Below are 18,908 nucleotides of genomic sequence, written 5' to 3' on the forward strand. Positions count from 1 at the left end.
ATTTTCAGCTACAATAGTCCATTTGTTCCAGTTCCCTCTCTAGTAATGTCTTGTGGGGAAAGAAATTCAATGGAAAACATGTAGATTAATGTCTTAATTTTCAGCCTGGCCATGAACACTGCCGTAGGTTCATATATAACCTTTTGTCTTGCAAGGTATGCTTTGTTTGATCAGCGTTTGAAGAGTATTGAAGGGAACGAAGGTGGTCTAGAGAAGTTTTCAAGAGGTTACCAGACTTTTGGAATCCACGTCCTTCCAGACCATGGCATATATTGTAAAGAATGGGCTCCTGGAGCAGAGGCGGTTTTCCTTACTGGGGACTTCAGTAAGTTTTTACTTCTTCCATTTTTTTTTTTCTTCCCTGCTTAAAGGTTTGGGATCCCTTAGCTGTTTTCATGGAAAGCAAGGACATTTCTAGCTGTAACTTAATTGTAAAAGGGTTTTCTAATGGTCAATTAGCCTTCTAAATATATAAACTTGGATTAGCGAACACAACCATTGGAACACAGGTGATGCAAGTATTAAAGGGCCTCCATACACTTATAAAGATATTCCATTAAAGATCAACTGTTTCCAGCTACAATAGTCATTTATAACATTAACAACATCTGCGCTGTATTTCTGATCCCTTTAATGTTATTTTAGTGGACAAAATTGGCTTTTCTTTCAAAAACCAGGACATTTTTAAGTGACCCCAAACCTTTGAAATGGTAGTGTATGTTTAGTTTATGCATAACCTGTGTGCACGTACCATAAATGCCATAATTTCTAGTAATGAGAAACTCTTCTAGTCCTGGCCCTCAGATGCTGCCGGTTAAAAAGCTCTCTTTATTATGTCACTCACAAAATATTTTTGATGATGTTAAATTCTCTTATGAGGCAAACGCTGCAACAAGTGGTTATTGCCTAATTTATTAATTAAAAATGCAATAACATAAATCAATAAAGCAAATTGCAGTCGGAGCAGAATGTCACAGAAAGGCTCTGCTCTGTGGCTGATGCCAGTTGATCTGAGACCCCAGGAATCTGCACAGACATTGGAACACCCTGCAAAAGTGGATTGTGATTATAAAACGTGCCCATCTTGAGTCTAGATGGTCCTTGAGGACCAAAGTTATTGAACACCTACAAGAGTAATGTCCATTATTTAGAAAGCAGAAACTCACTTGGCTAGTTGATTAAGGTGCAGGAAACCTTCTTATCAACACTGAGCAACCTCACTCATTGAGCGACACGAAACGTGGAAAAAAAGAATGCGGCGAGAACTTCCACAAAGTCCAAGGCAAGAGCAAAAATTGTGCTTTTTATACGTGAGTATAATGTGGACACATTACAGCCTATGATTAAGTGCTGTCACCACCTTTTTGCACTTACCTTGGACTTTGTGGAAGTTCTTGCCGCGTTCCCATTCTTTCTGCTTTCCTGATCACAGTGTTTGTGATCGGATATGGAGAGGTCATGAGAGATCTCGGCAGGGTCTGGACAGACACTCCAGGAAACCTTCACATGCTTTTTCATCCCTAATCCAACCCAACCTGTTAGGGTATAAGATGGCAAGAAGGACAGTTTAACACGCTCTTCATAATGTTTCTGTCATGGTAGGATAGCGTGGTTAAATTGAAAAACATAACTAAACTGTTCCTGTAAATCTCATTCATATTTGTTCATTGTGAGCATGGCCCTCTTTACCTAACCCATCCAGTTAGTCCTACGACACAAGTTGTTGGCACTATAAATAAAAGATAATAAGAATTAAAACGTGTATGCATAGGGTATTTTATGTATTCTATCTGTTTTTACTGTTCTGTTATGCTTTGTGGCTAATGCCATTATCTCTGGCTGTGTTGCTATCTCCAAAAAGTTAAATTGCAATCAGTTGAAATATTTTGTTCAATTAGGGAAGCAAATACAGATATTGTTAAATTACATTCATATTCACACGGTGTTTTTGTACCAATTTCTCTGTTTGCCTTAAATTAAAACTGTTTTGGAGACTGAGAAAAAAGCAAACATTTTTGTACTTAATTCTTGAGAAAGCCTGCAAAGCAGCATTGGCTGTCGATATTAGCTTTGGGCATATTGAGTCAATTACTCTCATCAATATTCATGAATCATTACAAGATTGTCCTCGGAAAGCAGTCTCTTTTAATAAGGTCCCTTCGTGTTTTTTTCTTGTGATTTTTTTTTTTTTTATTTTTTTTTTTTATTACGTTTATGATTTATAGGGTTTTTTTACTCATTTTATATATGTGATAAGTATGATAAGGGCACTCGGGTGATCTGTCATTTTCCCCAAATACTATTTTTCACTGTCTAGTAGTTATTAACCGTTGACTAAAATAAGCAAAATACATGTATTGGAATCCCAGCTTATGTGTATAGCATGTGAGGAACATGCCTATTCTTCATTAGTAACTTAACTCTTTGCTGATTGTTAATTGGTTTAGGCAGACTTTGTAGAGTCTTGGTGCGTAGAAAACTTTAGCCACCTTAAAGTCCAGATTTCAGCTTCTATGAGGTAAACTTTTAAACTAAATATTTCCTAAAAGCTGTGACTTTATATTCACAGAAATGATGAAATGATGCCTCTTTTGGCACCCGGCACTGATTAATAACCAACAAACGTTTCTTATTGAAATACAACCTGTCCCTTTAATAGAAACATGAATAAAAATTGTCACTAATATTGCTTTGAAAACCCACTTTTTAAAATGTGTATTTTCCTGCCGTTGTCGACATCTTCAAGCTGGTTTGTAGATTAGTGCTTTTTATTATTGTACCGCATTCCCCTTTCCTTCTTTAAATGTTATTGGCTCTATGAAAAGATAAACATTGTTCACCTTGCATGTAGATGTACATCTGAACCCCCCTATGTATTTGTCCTTCTTTTCTGTCCAGCTATGGCCTGTGCTGGGTATGACATACCTCATTACTAAACTGCCTGACATGTTTCCTCCTTGCTCTCTCTTAACATCTCCCCTCAACTAATTCCCTCCATCGTTGTACTCTTTCCTCTCTTCTTCTGCCTCCCCAACCACCTTACCCACTGCACATGCCACTGTTTGGCAGTCCCATTGCACCCCACTGCACACAGCATCGCCAGCCTCCTGCCCCCCAACTTACCCCCACTGTACGCAACATACTCAGCCCCTCGGCACCCCAAGCTGTCCCCAGCGCACACAGCATACTCCAACCTCCTTGCACCCAATCGACCTCCACCGCTTTTACACAGCATACTTAGCCTCCCATCTCCACCATCCACCACCGCATTAAGAACCTCCACAGCTCATCATAGCAATTGCTGGTCACATTGGGCTTAACATTAAGCACCTGCACTCTGATTGGTCCTTCACTTTTAGCTTCGCCCAGCATAATTAACAATTATTACAGTGACCTAATATTTAAATTCTAATAGCGGCACTCTTGAAGAGAGCCATCTTTATTTAGTCACACAGTAACAAACAAAATCTCACCTTCCACCAGCTGTTTAGAAGAACATTTGTTGCAAACGCTGCTTTATTTCTCATCCTTTAAATCATTTCTGTGAATATAAAGTTCCAAGCCAAAGGTATCATTGGAGAGCACGGTTTTGAAACGGACAGCTTATATCATACATGGCCTTATCTTGCTGCCTCCTATAGAAAAAGAAGCCTTAACAAGCACTGTTGGTGTCCCACTTTATTTTTGATTGTTTTCCATACATATTATGAAGTGTGTGTGTGTGTGTGTGTGTGTGTGTATATATATATAGCTTAATCTTTTGTGTCGCAGCTACATTTGGATGTAAAAAATAATATTTTGAAACTTTATTTTCATCATTTCAGTGGGGAAAAAAATATCAACCCTCTGTCTCTGGATTCTAGCGCGGTGGGCATGTTTCCTGCAGGGAACCCATCACTTTTACTCTGAAACCTGCTGGCAGAGCAGTAAAAAATTATGCTGCTTTTTCCCTGTTGCATATAGATTATGGCTCCCTGTTGCATATAGATTATTGTTCCCTGTTACATATAGTTTATGGCTCCCTGTTGCATATAGATTATGGCTCCCTGTTGCATATAGTTTATGGCTCCCTGTTGCATATAGATTATGGCTCCCTGTTGCATATAGATTATGGCTCCCTGTTGCATATAGGTTATGGCTCCCTGTTGCATATAGATTATTGTTCCCTGTTGCATATAGATTATGGCTCCCTGTTGCATATAGGTTATGGCTCCCTGTTGCATATAGGTTATGGCTCCCTGTGGCATATAGGTTATGGCTCCCTGTTGCATATAGGTTATGGCTCCCTGTTGCATATAGGTTATGGCTCCCTGTTGCATATAGGTTATGGCTCCCTGTTGCATATAGGTTATGGCTCCCTGTTGCATATAGGTTATGGCTCCCTGTTGCATATAGGTTAAGGCTCCCTGTTGCATATAGATTATGGCTCCCTGTTGCATATAGGTTATGGCTCCCTGTTGCATATAGGTTATGGCTCCCTGTTGCATATAGGTTAAGGCTCCCTGTTGCATATAGATTATGGCTCCCTGTTGCATATAGGTTAAGGCTCCCTGTTGCATATAGGTTATGGCTCCCTGTTGCATATAGGTTAAGGCTCCCTGTTGCATATAGGTTATGGCTCCCTGTTGCATATAGGTTAAGGCTCCCTGTTGCATATAGATTATGGCTCCCTGTTGCATATAGGTTAAGGCTCCCTGTTGCATATAGGTTAAGGCTCCCTGTTGCATATAGGTTAAGGCTCCCTGTTGCATATAGGTTATGGCTCCCTGTTGCATATAGGTTATGGCTCCCTGTTGCATATAGGTTATGGCTCCCTGTTGCATATAGGTTAAGGCTCCCTGTTGCATATAGATTATGGCTCCCTGTTGCATATAGGTTATGGCTCCCTGTTGCATATAGGTTATGGCTCCCTGTTGCATATAGGTTAAGGCTCCCTGTTGCATATAGATTATGGCTCCCTGTTGCATATAGGTTAAGGCTCCCTGTTGCATATAGGTTATGGCTCCCTGTTGCATATAGGTTAAGGCTCCCTGTTGCATATAGGTTATGGCTCCCTGTTGCATATAGGTTAAGGCTCCCTGTTGCATATAGGTTAAGGCTCCCTGTTGCATATAGGTTAAGGCTCCCTGTTGCATATAGGTTAAGGCTCCCTGTTGCATATAGGTTAAGGCTCCCTGTTGCATATAGGTTATGGCTCCCTGTTGCATATAGGTTATGGCTCCCTGTTGCATATAGGTTATGGCTCCCTGTTGCATATAGGTTATGGCTCCCTTTACCATTTCCTTACTGACTATGGGTACTTTCCTGTTTCTCTTCAGCAGAGGAATTTAAATCATGTAGTGACACCTGTACATTGTCATTTGCATCAAGCATAGTATTGACAAACATTTACTATACTAGAATAACTAGTGCCCCCCCCCAAATTTACAATAATTTAATGATGTGAATCTGCGGTAATTTGTATTTTTGACTGCAGATTTTATTAAAGGGCCCTTGTTATAATAAAAATTATTAGACTTTGGTTAACTATAATTTTAATAGATTTAATGATGCTTAGAATAAAAAAAACACAAAATAAATAAATGCCCAATTTGTAACTCTGACCTCTCTGCTATCTTTTCTATTTGGACCGAGCTTAACCCCTTAAGGACCAGGCTGTGTTTTACCTTTTGTACCATTGGGACCGAGGCTGTTTTAACACTTTTGCGGTGTTCGTGTTTAGATGTAATTTTCTCCTCACTCATTTAGTGAACCCACACAAATTATATGTTGTTTTTTTCAGGACAAGAAGGGCTTTCTTCAGATACCATTGTTTTGATCATATTATCTAATTTCCCATAAAAAATATGAAAAATGTAAAAAAAACCCCAATTTTCTGACTTTTACCCAAAAAATCTTTTACTCATCCAAAAAAGCTAATGAAAAAACCTACTAAATATATTCTACTATTTGTCCTGAGTTTAGAAATACCCAATGTTTTTATGTTTTTTTTTGCTTTTTTTCTGCACATTATGGAGCATTAAGTACAAGTAGCGTTTTGCTATTTCAAAACCATTTTTTTCCAAATCTGGTAATTCTTTCCCCCATGTGCCATTTCGGGTATCTTTGAAGCCGGCCAACGCAATTTACCCCATCAAATCATAAATTTTTGAAAACTAGACACCCCAAGGTATTTCAAATGCTAGAATTTTAACTCTTTCCATGACCTAATTCTACCACCAGTCTTTGTCAAACTTTGTGGTAGTCATTTATTTTGTGTTTTTTATCGCTAAAATTGCTCTTCAGGTATGGATTTACAGCTCCTGGTATACAACACTTTCAAACAACACCCCAATATGTGTTCAGCAACATCTCCCGAGTACAGTCATACCCCCCATGGGTTTGTCGGGTTGTTTGGGAGGTAAAACGCCACATTTAGGAAGTGGACATTTTTTTACTTGGAACTTTTACATCTGGTCATCCTAATAGGACCATCTTTGAAGCCAGCTAATTCAATTTACCCCATCATACCATATATTTTTGAAAACTAGACACCCCAAGGTATTTCAAATGCTAGTATTTTAACCCTTTCCATGCATGAGAGTCTACCACCAGCCTTTGCCACACTTTGTGGTAGTATTTTTTTGGTATTTTTTTTTTTACACAAATTGTACTTTGGGTATAAATTTATAGCTCCAGGTATACATCACTATCAAACAACACCGTAATATGTGTTCAACAACATCTCTCGAGTACAGTGATACCACCCATGCATGGGTTTGACTGCTGTTTGGGGTTAAAAGGCCACATTTGGGAAGTGTGCTTTTTTTCCCCTATTTTGGTCAGTCTATGCCCTATCTTTGAGCCCGGCCACTACAATTTACCCCATCAAACATATATTTTTTAAAACTAGACACCCCGAGGTACTTAAAATGGTAGTATTTAACCCTTTCCATGCATCAGATTCTACCACCAGCCTTTGCCACACTTTGTGGTAGTATTTTTTTTGGTATTTTTTTCACACAAATTGTAAATTTATAGCTCCAGGTATAAGTCATTATCAAACAACACCCCAATGTGTGTTCAGGAACATCACCCGAGTACAGTCATACCCCACATGTATGGGTTTGTCTGGTGTTTGGGGTTAAAATGCCACATTTTGGAAGTGCGCTTTCGGTCAGTCTGTGCCTATGCCCTATCTTTGAGCTTGGCCACTCCAATTTACCCCATCAAACCATTAATTTTTTTAAATTAGACACCCCTTTTGAAATGCTTTTATTTACATTTTTCCATGTGAGGATTTTTGGGAAGATTTTTTATGAGCATTTGCTCATAATAGTAGTTCCTCTGATGCATAATAATTTTTAAATGTTACCATGTTTTTTTTAAGCTTTTTTTTTTATAATTTTTAAAAAAAAAAATATTTTACTAATCACATAGTGATTAGAAAGCTGGGCTCCATTGACTTGGATGGTTGAATGAAGTACCTGTATTCAACCTGCAAGTGGAGCCAGAGTTCTCTAGAGGGTCTGGAGACCATCTAGCGAACTTTTTCAACTTTATTATTTTTTTTCCCGGGCGGTCGCCATCTTGCGCATGGCAAAGATCACCGGCAGTAGCGGCTGTGACCGCTCCTGGGGTAAGTGTTTGGCGTTGCTGAATGCCTCCTGATTGAGGCATTCCAGCGACACCATTGAAGTTTAGGAGGTCATCGTTGATCCCCTCCTAAACGCTTTTAAAACGGGCGTCCGCCGCCATACAATATATGGCGGATGTTGACCCCCCGGGGAGGGGCCAGACATGGCCCATGATGTCGATCTCGGTGTTGCTGAATGCCTCGACATCGAGGCATTACAGCAACACCGTTTAAGCTTAGAAAGTGATCAATGATCACTTTATAAGCTTGTTTAAGTCTCATGACATGTCAGGCACGTCATAGGTCGCTAAGTGACCGTTTTGCATGACGTGCCTGACCCGGCAATGGACGTTAAAGGGTTTTAATCTCTTCACAACAATCGCTTTAGAAATGTTTCAGAATGATTTTTAGATTATCAAGCAGAAACCTGTCAATGCCTGCTATTGTGTCACATGATTATTTATTTTCTTTAAAAATATATGAGAAAGGCAACATTTTACGCAGTCTTATAGTGCATCTTTAGCATTAATGTAATAGAATTCTGCGTGTTATTTCAGATGGCTGGAACCCTTTTTCGCACCCATATAAAAAACTGGATTTTGGAAAGTGGGAGCTCTATATTCCGCCAAAAGAAGATAAATCCTCAGCGATATGGCATGGTTCAAAACTAAAGGTATGTGCACTTAGAAGTCTGATTGAGATGATAAATACTTATTGCCAAATCTTACAAATGCAGGTTATTCAAAGTAAAATGTAGTTATGACACAATTTATAAGGATTAGCAATTAACCTGTATGACAATGGTAACAGTTGTTTGCTACCCCTGCCTCAACACTCTCCAGGTTTGATATGGAGTCTCTGGGTGAAGCACTACGTCCCCTGGTCTGCAGGTCGGTTTCCTCTTTCTCTGGGCAGAAGAGGGGCATTTGGCCATTCCCACTTTTCCTTCCACCCTCTGCTAATTTAAGAAGGTCTGGAGGTAGCCCTGCCTCTATGGATAGGTAGTCCTATACCTAGCACAGATAGCCCTGCCTTCACATAAAGCCCAGAAGGGGGACAACTCTGGGTAGTCTACTTTAGGAAGTTCTCAGGTATGTTGGCAGGTAAAATGGCACCTGAGGGAATGCTGATGCCGCCAAAGCTATAATATTAATCATTGCAACACTGTGTGTGTATATATGTGTATATATAATATAATCTCACACACATGCATAATAGGCTATTTCCAAAAGTAAATGTAATATATTCAGAGGATTATTTAAGTGTTTGAAGCTGGGAAGCAGATTTTACATCCAGGATCTAGAAGGGGCTTCGTTTATGGATCTTGGATAAGGAGTGTGTGTGTGTAATTAGTAATTCTTCGAACAATACATCTAAAATGTGCGCTCGACGTTTGAGCAGGCTCTCCTCACCTGTTTTTTCTGTAAGTCATACTGTTACGTTATATATGCTAGTTGCTATGTCCTGTCTTCCCATTGAACAGCACTACAGAATATGATGGGACTATATAAAACAATATTTAATGATGATCATAATAATAATAGCAATGTATAGATAAAACACAGAACTTTGGCTTGAGTGTCTGCAGCATTTTTCCTAGGGGGTCAGGAGGAAGGGGTTTCCTGGTGGAAAGTAAAGGTTAGTTACCCATTCATAGGAAAACGTATATGAGCATGGTAGTAGTAGCTATCAGACCAGCAAGTACCTGCACAACATGGGAACGTTAGTCTTCGCTGGGGTGGTAAACATTAGCCACAACTACCCCGGTCTACCATTCCTGTCATGTTCAACCAGTAATGGCCGACTGTTTATCATGGGAGCTGCAGTCAACAGCAAAAAGATTAGTGTGTAGTGTAGACCACCACAACCTCAGCCTTCATATCATCCCAATATATGAAATCAGGACCCCGTGTTTCACATTCAATCCTCAATCAGTCGCTCATTAACCAGTTAATGCCAGTCACTGGTATGAATATTGCCGTTTAGCCAGCGGTGATAAACAGTTGATTGGCATAACGTTCAAGGGCTTTTCTTTAATTTGTGAAGAAAGCACTGCATTGCCTTTACAGCATTGAGTTCCTTCCACAAGGAAACGAGCGTGCGCGTAAATTTTGTGAAGCATTTCAGGAATGACTTTTCTCGGTGTTTTGTACTAGCTTTCGAAATAATTCTGCAACCTTTGTTGTCTTCCTGTCTGCTAGAATATGAGACACAAGATGTATTGAGGCTAAGCTTTGGCAGAATATTTTGTACGTAAGTGAGTTGGGAACTCTTATATCTATCATCAAGCCGATGCTGCCGGTGTCCTGTTGTGCGAGGAGTGATCACACACGCAGTTTGTAACTACATACAATTAGTAGTATGAATCCTGACACCTATTTTTATGTAAAAATCTGTTTTCGAATAATTTAGCGGTTGGAAAACATAACAGGTGATAACTGCTGTTATGAATGGGTGGGTTTGGGAATACTTTGCTAAAATACGGGAATATATTAATGTCTGAAGCGTTGTTGCGGACTAGAAAACTAGTCTTGATTCCTAAACACGTTAAGTCTTCCTTTTATAAGACTGCACACGTTTAACACGATTTGCATGGTAGATGGGAAGTCTTGTTTTGTTCTCCTAGGTGGTAAAGCAGATCCCCAAATGGCAGTCCAGTATCCATTATTGAGCGTTTTACAGTCTATTTTACACCTACCATTCTAGATTCCTTGTGCTTAAAGGAGCGCTGCAGACCTGTTTTCATGTATTCGATTAATGCATTCTTAAGACATGGCTTTCAGCAGAAGCAGCAACGATAGAAACCCAACGTCCATATCTTACAGACCCATGGAAAGATTTGTGGGCCATGAAATCCATTGGCCTGAACGGATTATTTTTTGGGAGCCTAGTTTTTCCCGTTCATTATAGCATTAGTATCAACTGTTTGAGGTATAACATGTACGGTACTCATCTTTATGAAGAAAAACATTTTGGTAAAAAAATGTGTATTCAGAGACTGATATATACAAATGCTTCATGTTTTTGGCACTAGTTAAAAAAACAAACAAAACAAACTATTAACCCCTTCGCGACCTTTGCCGGTTCAGGACCGTCATGACATGAAGGTCGCTAAATGACCTTTGACGGTCCTGAACCGTCATAAAATAAAATAAGCTTAGAAAGTGATCAACGATCACTTTCTTCGCTTAAACGGCGTTACTGTAATGCCTCGATGTCGAGGCATTCAGTAACGCCGAGATCGGCATCGGGGGCCATGTCTGGCCCCTCCCCGGGGCGTCAACAGCCGCCATACATTGTATGGCGGCGGACGCCCGTTTTAAAAGCGTTTAGGAGGCGATCGACGATCGCCTCCTAAACTTAAATGGTGTCGCTGGAATGCCTCAATCAGGAGGCATCCAGCGACACCAAACACTTACCTCTGGGTGGGCTGTGACCGCTCCGGAGAGCGGTCACAGCCGCCGCTGCCGGTGATCTTCGCCATCAAGCAAGATGGCGGCGGTCCGGGAAAATAAACAATAAAGATGATAGAGTTAGCTAGACGGTCTCCAGACCCTCTAGAGAACTCTGGCTCCAGTTGCAGGTTGAATACAGGTACTGCATTCAACCATGCAAGTCAATGGAGCCCAGCTTTCTAATCACTATGTGATTAGTAAAATATTAAAAAAAAAATAAAAAATGGAAAAAAAATAAAAAAAAATGTGCTAACATTTAAAAATAATTATGCAGTGATGTCACTAGATGAACCATCCAGTACATTGCAAAATGTGTAAAAAAAATATAAAAAAGTATTAAAAAGATAAAATAAAATAAAAAAATAAAGTTTATTATTTTGAGCAAGTGCTAAAATTTCTCAAAAATCTCAACAAAGAGTTAAAATAAAAGCACTTCAAATACCCAAGGGGTGTCTAATATATAAAAAAATGGCTGATGGGGTAAATTGGAGTGGCCAAGCTCAAAGATAGGGCATAGGTCCAGACTGACCAAAACGGAGAAAAAAAGCGCACTTCCCAAATGTGGCATTTTAAATCTCAAACAACCCGACAAACCCATGCATGTCGGGTATCACTGCACTCAGGAGATGTTCCTGAACACATATTGGGGGGTTGTTTGACAGTGGCATATACCAGAACCTGTATATCTATAACTAAAGTACAATTTGTGTGGAAAAAAATTAAAAAAAAAATGCTATTACAAAGTTTGACAAAGTGTAGTTCTATAATTGGTGCATGGAAAGGGTTAAAATAACAGCATTTGGAATACCCTGGGGTGTCTAGTTTTCAAAAATATATGGTTTGAATGGGTTAAATTGAGTTAACCGGCTTCAAAGATATTCCAAAGAGGAGATGGAGGCAGAATGACCAAATGACCACCTGGATTACGCATGCCCCAAAAGTAGCCTTTTACCAGCCAAACAATCTGACAAACCCATGCATGTGGGGTATCGCTGTACTCAGGAGATGTTCCTGAACACATATTGGGGGGTTGTTTGACAGTGACATATACCAGAACCTGTATATCTATAACTAAAGTACAATTTGTGTGAAAAAAAATAAAAAAAAAATACTATTACAAAGTTTGACAAAGTGTAGTTCTATAATTGGTGCATGGAAAGGGTTAAAATAACAGCATTTGGAATACCCTGGGGTGTCTAGTTTTCAAAAATATATGGTTTGAATGGGTTAAATTGAGTTAACCGGCTTCAAAGATATTCCAAAGAGGAGATGGAGGCAGAATGACCAGATTTGTTAAAAAAGATTTGGAAATCATAAAACGCTGCTTGTACTTATTGCCCTATAACTTACAAAAAACAGCAAAAAAACATAAAAACATTGGGTATCTCTAAACTCAGGGCAAGTAGTAGAATCTATTTAGCTAGTTTTTTTACTTGCTTTTTTAGGTGAGTAAAAGATTTTTCAAATAAAAGTCATAAAATGTGTTTTTTTTTCAATTTTTCACCATGTTTTTTTTATTTTTTTTATAGTAAATAAGATGATACGATCAAAATAATGGTATCTGAAGAAAGCCCATCTTGTCCTGAAAAAAACAATATATAACTTATGTGGGTTCACTAAATGGGTGAGGAGAAAATTACAGCTGAACACAAGCACCACAAAAGTGTCAAAACAGCTGCGGTCCCACAGGGTACAAAACGAAAAATGAGCCTGGTCCTTAAGGGGTTAAGCTTACATGGGAAAATGTACAGAACTCAGAAACTGGTCCTAACAAACTGCGAACAATAACATTTTTCAAACTTCAACAAAATCATGTAACAAACAATACCTGTTTGTGAATAGCACAACACTGGCTGGCAAAAACTAAAATAACAAAAAAAAAACACCCTTTCCCACCAAAATTTTATGCTCATGATGCTAATTGTTGATATTTTTGCATCTCTTTAGACAGTGACTGCACTTAATTTTATTTTTATTTTTTATTGCTGGTTCCCTTTTCAGTTTTCAGGTTTCTCAAATTATAGCTTTTTTTTGTGTTCTAAAATTGTACAATATTCCCTGAAATCGGTTTTTGAGGCTAAGGGCTAAGAGCTATAAATCTCTACTGACCAGTCCATTCATCTTGAGTTCTAAAATGATAGACTGATAAAAGTGCCTGCTTGAGGCAGCAGACTGCCTATACTTTAAATCTAAAGCAACTTTTTTTACATACTGTATCTGGCAATGAAAAGTGAAATATGAAGGCCTGCTTGTATGGGAGCTTGAGGCCACAAGTAACCTTGAACCAGCATGTCTTGTTATTGAGTACAACAGATATACCATGTATTATTTTTTTACCTTTTAAAACTTTCTTCAATGTTGCAGAAAGAAACCCCGGTGAAAATTGATGGCTAGGGTTAGGTCTGCAAGGATAGGGTAGAGGTTACTTGAGCCAACAAGGGAATTGATTCCAGAAATCGCTATTCTGTGTTGAGACAATATCGTAAATGTTGATTATGGGATTCAAGTTAAGACACATTCAGACTTGTAGTCCTATAACTTGTTGATCTATATGGATATTATAAGTGCTTGCATGCAGAACAGTTATAAATGCGCTAAAACAAAGCGCAACAAAATATTGCTATTGTTGTGAACGACGCTGGGTCTAATAAAGCGTATTTTAAGGATACATAGGACATTATGTCTTAAAAAAAAAACTGATTGTGGCGCCATATTTGAAAAGTTTTATCACCATATCTCAGTGGACCATTCCATGGCTTATTAATGCAATAAGATTACTTTGGACCATAATCACAAATAGAACAGTATGAGTTAAATGAAACCAGACCAAATGTTTTTTTTTTGTTATGTAGGACACCTAGCAAGTTTATGCTTATAAGAAGTAAAAGAGAAATAAGTTACAAACCTGTGTTTTTTAAAGAAAATTTTTTATTTTCTAGGTTGTAATTAAAAGTAAATCTGGAGAAACACTGTATCGCATATCTCCCTGGGCGAAATACGTGGTTCAGGAGGAGAAGAGCATCATCTATGACTGGGTCCATTGGGAACCACCGCAGCCTTATAAAGTAAGCTTCCATTTTTTTGGCGTGTGCACATGTAAAACGTACAAAAGCTTGGGGTCACTTAGCTGTTTTCATGGAAAGCAAGGACATTCCTAGCTGCGCTAAAATAATTGCAAAAGGGCTTTCTAATAATCAATTAACATTTAAAAGGCTAACGTTGATTACCAAACACAATGTGCTACTGGAACACATGAGCGAAGACACTCCATTAAAAAATGTTACCAGCTACAATATTTAGTTACAGCATCAACACGGTCTGCGCTCGATTTCTAATCCATTACATGTTATTTTAATGGACAAAATGTGTGGTTCTTTTAAAAAAACAAGGACATTTCTATATGTAGAACTTACTCTTAACAAGCCGGCTCATCAATAGTTAACTTTTAGAATGTATTTTTATGATGATCCTATGATGTAATTATATTATACAGAAGTAAGGTTGGGATATTCCCAGGACGTGGGTAGCCATGCTGCTTACTGATCATATAATTTTTTAACTACTCACGGCTTTGCTGCTATCATGCATCGATGCTAATGGATACAATCCTTCCTGGCTCCTAAAATATCTGCTGTGACTTCTTATGTATGGTATTAGTCCAGCCCTGCAGATGATGGACAAAGAGACAGTCCTCCCTTTTCATGGAAACAGTGAAGCAGTCTATGCTTGCTTCACTTTCCCTGTCTCCGAGTATCTGAATATAACAGCAGCTTGCCCGTACCATAAATATGGAAGCCTGGTAAACAGGTTGAGGTTAAGAAAGCCAAGCACAAACCGCAAATTTCGCCCTACGAATGCAATGATTTTGTTAAGGGAAGGGTTTAGGACTAAAGTATTTTTAAAATGTAAAATTTGTAAGAACAACACTTACACTTCACTGTCACTTTCAGAAAAATCATGCTTCATAAAATGGTTTGCCTTTAAAATGTTTAACTGCAAAATACTTAATATAAGATACTTTTGTAATTACGTATGTTATTGCATTGTTATGACCTACTTATAGTCAATAGAGTATGTCACAAGTAATAGTCTTCCAAAAATGTTTTCATGAGTTTATGTACAGTAACCTTCCATGGTAACATGATTTTATTGCCTAGAAATAAAATAATCATAACATTAGTTATTGTCAAAGCCACAGAAGATCAGCAAAAATACTCATAAACCATCAGCATACACAAATAGCATCATCATCACAAAAGCATACCAACCACAGCTTGGGGTATTATTACACGGGGCAGATTGTCTAATTAATAAAAATAATTTGTCAAATCAAAAACCATATGATTCAATCTTTCAGATTGACAATTTCTCTCTGTCTTGCGATTATATAACACAGAAACCACTTCCTGGCACCCAAGGTTTTGCAGGGCTGCCATCATGAATCCGGTGTAGCCAGTGCAGTGAGGTGCCAAGCGAGGTCGCATAATGTGCGCTACGTGACCAGCTAGGTGCGTCACGTCACCCTCTCCACTGTTCACCTGCAGGAAAGCATAGTGTGCCGGATTCACGATAAGATAGGTGGCGGGGGAGTAGTGTATGTGAGTGTGTATATGTATAGTGCTGGAGTCGTGTGTGTGTGTGTGTGTAAATGTATAGTGCCAGAGTCAGTATGTATACTGGATTGTGGCACCTGATCCAGTGTATTCCTGTTTTACCATTCCACTAATAAAATTAAACTATTAACATGTCTATTGTTAAAAGAATTCTTACTTTACAGCATTTTTTCATTCCTGCCTAAAACTTTTGCACAGTACTGTATCTACCAGTTTGTTCTTACAACCGTAAGCTTGTTACTTCTTGATCAAAAGCGTTATGTATGGTAATTATGGTGAGATGCATATTTTAAGTCTAGTAAGAATTTATATTCATGTTAGAAAAATGTCATTCCTAAGCAAAGTATTAACAGGTTTTTGTTATTTTGTAAAGCTTAAACATGACCGTCCAAAGAGGCCAACTAGTGTTCGGATATACGAAGCTCATGTTGGAATTGCGTCACATGAAGGAAAGATCGCCACTTACAAGAACTTCACTTACAATGTACTGCCGAGAATAAAGGATCTCGGTAAGTTGTAGTATTATCTAGATAACATAGTATGTTACTTTATAAAACTGTTGATCTTGTATAATTGGTTCACGACATGTACAGACTCACAATGGAATGCATTCGTTGCCCCATTGCCTTATTGCCCTATATGTCGTATAAAAAAAAACCATAAAAACATTGGATATTTCTAAACTCATGGAAAATATTAGAATCTATTTAGCTGTTGCAGATGAATAAAAATTTTTCAAATTAAAGTCAGAAAAAGTCACTGTATATTTTATTTTTTCTTTGTAGTTACTTAGATGATATGATAGAAATAATGATATCTCCTGATAAATAAAAAAAAAATAAACAATATATATTGTCTGTTGGTACACCAAACGAGAGGAAAAAAAATACAGCTAAACAGCAACACCGCAAAAATGCTAAAACAGTCTTATTGTTAAGCTATGAATATAAGATAAAAATATTATGAAATAAATTATTTTGTGAGTTTCATGCTGACTTACTCCTCTGATATCCCGCTATGTAATATTTTCCACAAGCGTCTTACAAAAGAAGGTACGCTTTAGATTTCAGTCCGGTCATTTCATATATGCATGAGTGCTTAGAATAAAAATATTCGGTCCAGTCACCTTACTGTTTTTGGAACAGCAATGTAAATGATTGTGTTATAAAATTCCGGTGTCTATCAGAAATATAAAGTATATTAAGAATTCAGAAAGAAAAGCTAGGGACTTCTTAGTCTGCTCTCATTAACCTGAAGGTCATTCTTTACTGATAATCATTTTTTTGGTCGTTTTAAGTATTGTGTTTTTACTGAAATGAAAGTTTTTATTAAGAAGGATTCTTCCAACCTCTGTGGATTCATCACTTTTCCCGTTGGATTTCCTACATTCCCTATCACAGAGCAACGGTTTGAACAGAGTAAAAAAAATTACACAAAAAAAAAATCTTTTTTAGCTTTTGTTGTTTCTACTTCTCAAAGCAATGCAGATTGATTTTATGCTTGTACTTTAAGAGGTTCCTCCAGGGAACGGAATGTGATAAGGAATATGTAATGATTAGAGATAGAAGTACAGTGTGTTTGAAATAAATTTCTAAAACAGCTATAGTTAAGGACATTGTATAGTACAATCAATATGTTGGCTCTAATTGCTTTGATGCTCTACGTTGTAAATATCAAAAGTGCGAGTTAGGTTCTGGAGATGCAGATGGACAAAGTTAATATTCAAGAGTCACTAACGTCTACATTAAGGAAAAAAAGGAAATAATTGTGACCTTCACATTATTTGCTAGAAGGTTGATCACATTGAGACATTAAACTTGGTTTCTGTTATAGGCATTGTTCTAATGATTATCTGCATTCTCATTCAAAATGCATATGAAAAATAAAAGTACCTGCTAAATACCATGGCAACCTGAAATGCAACTTTAACTGTAAAATGTACATTATCTGTAAAGATATTCTGTGTGATATTGCAGGAAAATGTTGACACTTTTTATTTGTTTATTAGGCTATAACTGCATACAGCTGATGGCTATCATGGAACATGCATATTATGCATCTTTTGGTTATCAAATCACCAGCTTCTTTGCTGCTTCAAGGTAATTTAAAATGCGATATGCCCATGGTTACTATCCAAAGCAGTGTGTGTACTCGGAATATTCTTTGAGATATTATGTGTTTTAACATTCAGTCGTTACGGGACGCCAGAGGATCTTAAAGAACTCGTTGATGTTGCCCATTCCATGGGAATCCAAGTGTTGCTTGATGTTGTACATAGTCACGCATCCAAAAACACGGAAGATGGACTCAACAATTTTGATGGCACCAGCTCCTGTTTTTTCCATGATGGATCCAGAGGAAATCATGACCTCTGGGACAGCAGACTCTTCGATTATTCCAAGTAAGTGTCCAACAGTTGGTTCTTAGCTTAGGTTTTAGGTACACTTCTAAAACAATTCAGCACAAAGCTATAGGTATTTCCAATTATAGCATTTAGCATCATTTAAAGCAATTTATAATAATAAAAAAAATTCAACCAAATATACATTGTAAAATATTGTATGTATATGAGATTCTGATGTCCATTAATAGCTTTACGGTATATTAGATCAAGCCGGAATGCTTATTGTTCTCAACGTTTTATTAAGGTTTCCTGATTTTCATATGAAATACTTATGTAGTTTTAACATACTTTGTGAAAAAATATGAATAAAAGTATTCTTTATTGAAAACCTTATTCTGCCAATGACCTTTACAAACCAGAAATATGGAGCAGAACAATGTCTATAAAAATGTCCATAGTTTATAGACGTTTTTTCTATTATATGTTACTGTTTATAACGTATTGTTTGAGGGGAAAGAATATTGTAACAGGTAATATCTTTCGGTAAAGCGCATGCGAGTGGCTGAGCACACCTAATACGATTACTTCTTATAATTGCATTAAAAGTAAGGAGATGATCTCTTTTACAGCACGTAGAGTATTTTAAGACTTTTAATCTTTTAAGTCTTTTCTTTCTTGATTGTTTTGGTCCTTCTAGGAGGCAGTATAATGAAATGTAATGGTCTTTATCTCTTAGATGTTATATGGGAAGCAACATAAATATTTTTAGATTTTATTTAGAAAGAAGAACGAGTTTTACAATAATAAGTCATAATCTTAGATGAAATGTCTGAGGCTTAGATGCAATGTAAGGACATCTTACTTTACTGATAGGGTGGGAT

The 18,908-nt window shown here is 37.6% G+C and overlaps 1 protein-coding gene across 1 annotated transcript in view; it reads left to right on the plus strand.

Moving 5' to 3' along the window:
- LOC149285314 (1,4-alpha-glucan-branching enzyme-like) overlaps window positions 1-18,908 on the plus strand; it is an 81,009-nt gene that overhangs the window by 9,656 nt on the left and 52,445 nt on the right. Inside the window, exons 2-7 of the mRNA XM_089495530.1 lie at window positions 156-325; window positions 8,173-8,288; window positions 14,010-14,135; window positions 16,057-16,192; window positions 17,692-17,782; window positions 17,875-18,084. Coding sequence (XP_089351656.1) covers window positions 156-325; window positions 8,173-8,288; window positions 14,010-14,135; window positions 16,057-16,192; window positions 17,692-17,782; window positions 17,875-18,084 — 849 coding nt within the window. The remainder of the gene's footprint in view (window positions 1-155; window positions 326-8,172; window positions 8,289-14,009; window positions 14,136-16,056; window positions 16,193-17,691; window positions 17,783-17,874; window positions 18,085-18,908) is intronic.

Source organism: Sceloporus occidentalis, unplaced genomic scaffold (assembly GCF_023333645.1).
Source record: "Sceloporus occidentalis isolate IW3139 unplaced genomic scaffold, rSceOcc1.0.p SCAF_81, whole genome shotgun sequence".
NCBI classification, from domain to species: Eukaryota; Metazoa; Chordata; class Lepidosauria; order Squamata; family Phrynosomatidae; genus Sceloporus; species Sceloporus occidentalis.